Source organism: Elephas maximus, chromosome 1 (assembly GCF_024166365.1).
Source record: "Elephas maximus indicus isolate mEleMax1 chromosome 1, mEleMax1 primary haplotype, whole genome shotgun sequence".
In the NCBI taxonomy this organism is placed as follows: Eukaryota; Metazoa; Chordata; class Mammalia; order Proboscidea; family Elephantidae; genus Elephas; species Elephas maximus.
The window spans coordinates 35,365,526-35,371,640 of NC_064819.1; the positions used below are offsets into that span (position 1 = coordinate 35,365,526).

The 6,115-nt window shown below is 45.4% G+C and overlaps 1 protein-coding gene across 2 annotated transcripts in view; it reads right to left on the reverse strand.

The window, feature by feature from the left end:
* Positions 1 to 5,881, reverse strand: part of ACTL6A (actin like 6A) — a 31,740-nt gene extending 25,859 nt beyond the window's left edge. Inside the window, exons 1-3 of one of the 2 annotated variants that reach the window (XM_049882003.1) lie at positions 5,657 to 5,881; positions 922 to 998; positions 594 to 768 (exon numbers count right to left, since the gene is read on the reverse strand). In XM_049882003.1, the coding sequence (XP_049737960.1) occupies positions 594 to 768; positions 922 to 998; positions 5,657 to 5,681 (277 nt within the window). In that variant the 5' untranslated portion in view covers positions 5,682 to 5,881. Of the gene's footprint in view, positions 1 to 593; positions 769 to 921; positions 999 to 5,378; positions 5,628 to 5,656 lie in introns of those variants that run through there. The other variant, XM_049882013.1, reaches the window with a different exon arrangement.
* Between the last annotated feature and the right edge of the window lie 234 nt (positions 5,882 to 6,115).

Consider the following 6,115-nt stretch of genomic DNA (forward strand, 5'->3'; position numbering starts at 1 on the left):
TATGGTGTTGGCAAGGAATACTAAATATATAACGAACAAATCTTCTTGGAAGAAGTACAGCCAGAATGCTCCTTAGAAGCAAGGATGGCAAGACTGCATCTCATATACTTTGGACATGTTATCAGAAGTAACAAGTCCCTACAGAAGGACAACATGTTTGGTAGAGGGTTAGCAAAAAAGAGGAAGACCCTCAATGAAAAGGACTGACACAGCAGCTGCAACAAAGGGTTCAAGCATACAATTGTGAGGACAGCGCAGGACCAGGCAGTGTTTTGTTGTGTTGTACACAGGGTCACTATGAGTCGGAACTGACCGGACAGCACCTAACAACAATATGTTATAGCACTTGCCTCAGAGAATACCATATATGTATGTACACATTTGTTTCCCCTACCTGACTATAGATAACTTAAAGGAAATGACCACGTCTTAGGCATCTCTGTATTCTCAGTGCCTGGCATATCAGTTTGTAGAAGAAAAATTTAAAAATATAACTGATATTGAACTTATTTATAAGAAGCCACTGCTTTACACAGAAAATGCATTAAGCACACTGTGTATTTATAATCAAATCCATAGAAAAAACATCATACCCATCCCATTTTTTAGCGGTGAAATAGTCTCCATGTTCTCCCTTGGAACACGCAGGGCATTGGTATCTATGTAGTAGGTGGGACCGCCTTGTTTGCCTTTATCACCATCGATTTCCATCAAGGTGCTTCCATCATCTCTTTCTAACACCATACCAATAGCTGTGGGGAAATCCACCTGTGGAGTCAAAAACATCACCTTTCACCTGTTTTTATTAAGGAGTCATTTCCTTTCCCTAAATATGTCTTTAACCATATTTGTCTTGAATCAGAATTTCTACATAATTGAATTCCACACGAATTGCCCTGAGTTAACCCACATTACATTTACCTTGGGGCAGTCCTCACCAGCATAACCAGCTCTCACAGTATAGGACCCAATGTCAAAAACAAGTGCTCCAACTTCATCTGAAAAGATGAAAATATAATTAACATTAACAATTACTGTACAAAAATTAAAGTACTTAACGTGCTTAAAACGACAAAATACATGTGAAAACTCCATAAAAATTAAACCAGGTATTACATTCATAATATTACTAGTACCAATTTGAAATACATCTCAAATTAAAAACTTAATTAAAATAAAACAACCCAAACATTGTGTTTTGGGAGAGGTTTAATCAGGAAAGAGATGGTACACTAAAACTGGATAAATTGAGAATAATTTATTTAATAAAGGGACTATATAGGCATGGTTTAGGGAAACCAGAAGGGACAGTGCAGTACCTGAAATAGAAACCAAACCAAATCCATTGCCACTGAGTCGATTCCAGCTCACAGAGACCCTATAGGACAGAGCAGAATTGCCTCATAGGGTTTCCAAGGCTGTAAATCTTTATGGAAGTAGACTGCCACATCTTTCTCCTGTGGAGCTGCTTGTGGGCTTGAACCAATGAACTTTAGGTTAGCAGCCGAGTGCTTAGCCATTGCGCCATCAGTACCCTAAAGCTAGTAATAACAGAGATCTGTTACCAACCTTAGAAGCAAGGAGAAGAAACTCTTAAACAGAACCTGGAGAGAAAGTTGTGAAGGAAGGGTTACCTGATAGAAGCTGCGACCTTCAATTGAGGAATGCAGCCATCCATGGCTGACCCTGAGAAATAACAGATCTTTACTTTTTAACACTTTAAAAACGTCTTTTGCAGCAGATTTGCCCAGTGCAAAATGTCTTTTGATTTCTTGACAGCTGGTTCCATGGGCATTGATGTGGGCCCAAGTAAAATGAAATTGTCAACTTCAGTATTTTCCCCATTTATCCTGATATTGCTCATTGGTCCAGTTGTAAGGATTTTTGTGTTTTCTTTTTTTGGCATCTTTTTTTTATTATTGTGTTTTAAGTAAAAGTTTACAAATCAAGTCAGTCTCTTATATAAAAACTTGTATACACCTTGCTGTGTACTCCTAGTTGCTCTCCCCCTAACGAGACAGCACACTCTTCCTCTCCACCCTATATTCCCCGAGTCCATTTAGCCAGCTCCTGTCCCCCTCTACCTTCTCATCTTGCCTCCAGATAGGAGCTGCCCACAGTTCCACATGTCTACTTGAGCCAAAAAGTTCACTCCTCACAAGTATCTTACACAAATATCTTACAGTCCCTGTCTAATCCCTGTCTGAAGAGTTGGCTTTGGAAATGGTTCCAGTCTCAGGCTAACGGAAGGTCCATGGATCATGGCTGGATTTTTTTTTTTTTATGTTGAGGTGTAATTCATACTGAAAGCTGTAGTGTGATCTTCATCACTGCTTCAAGCCCTCTTGGCTTTCAACAAGCAAGGTTGTATTATCTGAATCTCACAGGTTGTTAGTAAGTCTTCCCCCAATTCCGATGCCGCATTCTTCTTCACGTGCTCCAGCTTCTCTGATTATTTGCTCAGCATACAGATTGAGTAAGCATGGTGAAAGAATACAACCCCGACACATACCTTTCCTCATTTTAAATCACACAGTATCCCTGTGTTCTGTCTGAATAACTGCCTTTTGGTCTGTGTACAGGTTCCACGTGAGTACAATTAAGTACTCTGGAGTTCCCATCCTTTACGATGTTACCTATAATTCGTTATGATCCACTGTCAAATGCCTTTGCATAGTCTCTGGTTTCAGCTAGGATCCACCTGACATTAGCAATGATACCCCTGGTTCCACATCCTCTTCTGAATTCAGCTTGAATTTCTAGCAGCTCCCCTGTCAACGCACTGCTGCAACTATAGAATGCCTCAATACTGTAACTCGAGTCCTGAATTTCTTCTTCAGTACTTTTGGCTTGAGAAAGGACAAGCGTGTTCCTCCCTTTTGGCTTTCTAACTCCAGATCTTTGCACACTTTATTAAAATACTTTGTCTTCTCCAGCCACCCTTTAAAATCTTCTGTTCAGCTCACTTTCTTCATCATCTCTTTCATTTGCTTTAGCTACTCCACGTTCAAGAGCAAGTTTCAGAGTCTCTTCTGACATTCATTTTGGTCTTTCTCTTTTCAGTCTTTTTAATGACCTTTTGTTTTCCTCATGTATGATGTTCTTGATGTCTGGTCTTTGGTCATCAGCGTTCAATGCATCAAATCTATTCTTGAGATGATCTCTAAATTCAGCTGGGATATACTCAAGGTCATACTTTGGCTCTCATGGATTTGTTTTAATTTTCTTTAACTTGCTTCAAGTTGAACTTGCATATGAGCAACTGATGTTCTGTTCCACAGTCGGTTCCTGGCCTTGTTCTGACTGATGATATTGAGCTTCTCCATTGTCTCTTTCTACAGATACAGTCGATCTGATTCCTATATATTCCATCTGGCGAGGTCCACGTGTATAGCTGCCATTTATGTTGCTGAAAATTGGTACATGCAATGAAAAAGTCAGTGGTCTTTCAAAATTCTATCACATGATCTCCGGCATCACTTCCACCACCAAGGCCGTATATTCTAACTACCAATCCTTCTTCATTTCCAACTTTTGCATTCCAATCACCAGTAATTATCAAGGCATCTTGATTGCACGTTTGATCAATTTCAGACTGCAGAAGTTGGTAAAAATCTTCAATTTATTCACCTTTGGCATTAGTGGTTGGTGCATAAATTTGAATAATAGTCGTATTAACTGGCCTTTCTTGTAGGCGAATGGATATTATCCTACGACTGGTAGGGTTTAATTCAGGATATATCTTGAAATGTTCTTTTTGATGATGAATTTGACACCATTCCTCTTCAAGTTGTTGTTACTGGCATAGTCAGCCATACGATCGTCCTATTCAAAATGGCCAATACCAGTCCATTTCAACTCACTAACAACGCCTAGGACATCAACCATTATGTGTTCCATTTCATTTCTGATGAGACGGGATTAGAGGCAGTTATGTTAATGAGGCAGGACTCAATCTACAGGATTAGGTTATATCTTGAGTCAATCTCTTTTGAGATATAAAAGAGAGAATCAAGCAGAGAGGAGATGGACCTCACACCAGGAGAGGAAGGGGTCCTTTGGACCCCGGGTTCCTGTGCTGAGAAGCTCCTAGACCAGGGGAAGACTGATGACAAGGACGTTCCCCCAGAGTCAACAGAAAGAAAACCTTCCCCTAGAGCCGGTGCCCTGAATTCAGACTTCTAGTCTTCTAAACTGTGAGAAAATAAATTTCTGTTAAAGTCACCCACTTGTGGTATTTCTGTTATAGGAGCAATAGATAGCTGAGACACCCTGTCAGGAAATACTTCTTGGATCAGTGAACCTAAAGTCGTAATAACATCAACAGCCTCCACGAGGCACAGGGCACATAGACGCTGTTTTTCTGTCAGGATTGCACCTTTAGACTGGGAAGACGTAAATCATGAAGATCCTCTAGGACCTCTCCAAAATAATAGTGGGAAACTACTGACTCTTACATTCAGAAATGAAAACCAAGGACATAAACAAAAAGGGAGAGAGGGGGCAAGGGTCCCTATACTACCTCAGAAGAGACTCTGAAACTACACTCCAAAAACTAAGAACTTTGAAGCTTTGTTTTTGTTTACCCCCTACCCAAAAAATGCCATCTTCAGAAAAGAAATCCCTACTAGAAACAGTAACAATGCCCATACTTTGGATTTGTCTCCTTGTTCTCTAACTCATCAAACACAATGCAAAATGTGAACCATATACATCAGTGCTTCAAATCACCCGGGAATCTTACAAAAATACAGGATCTGATTCAGTAGATTTAGAGGAAGGCCTAAGATTCTGCATTTCTACAAAGCTCCCACGTGATGCTTATACTGCTGGTCCATGAACCTCACTGAGTAATATGGATACGCATTATCTCAGTTTACCTTCACGACCACCCCCTCAGGTAAGTATGATCGTTCTCATTCCATAAAGGAGGAGCCTCAAGTGGAGAGGTGACTCGCCCCAAGGGCCGAACAAATGGGGCGGATGATATTACCGCGCAGGTCTGTGTCGGTCCCAGGCCCGCTGTGATCTTCCCCCACACCACAGCCTACCCACAGAAACAAACCAAAAGGCACGCGGGATGGCGGCAAGCTCTCTGCGACACCCTTCAATCACACGTGTTCCGCAAGTAATCCCAAACAAACCCGCCCACGAGGAACTCTGGGGACTCCAGTCAGGGCCCCCAGTCAGGGGTCCCAGTCAGGGACTCCAGTCAACAAAGCGCCGGGAGCTACTGAAGGCGGGAGGCATCGCGGACGGAGGGCTGGTCCCGAGCGGCCGCCGCGCCTCCAAGCCCTTCCGCCCGTCGCGGCGCGCTCTGCGATTCAGGCTCCACGCTAGCGAACTGCCGGACCTCCCAAGCCCGAGCTCACACGCACCCCGACGCGGCCGGCTGTGGAGACTCCGGAAAACGGCGGCCCCGAGCGGAGCTCCTGCGCAGCCCGAGCCCGAGCGCCCTCCAGGGGCCGCGGAAGGGCCCGAGCCCGAGGCGCTCACCGAGCCCGGGGGTCTGGGGCGGGCAGAGCGCAGGGCGGGGATGGGGCGGGGAGCCGGTCCCGAGTGGGAAACCCGAAAGGGCCGACGAGGAGGGATGCGGACGGCAGTCACGGACCCCACACTCCAGGAGCCGCGCTCCCTTCTGGCCGCACTCACTCACCTCCCCCGTACACACCACCGCTCATGGTTGCTTCTGGCGCGACGCCTACGCCACAAGACACCCGGCCAAGGAACCGCAGCGGCTGCAACTGCAGGTCCCACGACGCGTTACGCCGACCCCCTCAACTTCCAACGCCACGCCCCTCAGGCAACAAAGCAGCGTCCGCACACCCTGGAGCACAGCCACACTTGCTGGCCCCTCCTGCCAGCCAAACACGAGCGGCCCAGGCTACGCTCTGGCCATTCAGAATGAACCTATGCTGCTTCCCTGCCGCGGCTCAGCTAGTTTAGCCAATCGAAGGCAGCCATGGGGAGTGGGAGGGGAGGGAGCGACGCAAAGAGAGAATGAGTTGGGCTGCGGAACTGGAAGGGCGGGGCTTACCGGGGTGGGCGGGGAGAGTGTGGTGGCGCAGGAGGATGAGGAGGAAGGCTGGACGGCAGTGTCGGGGGCGGGTCCGGG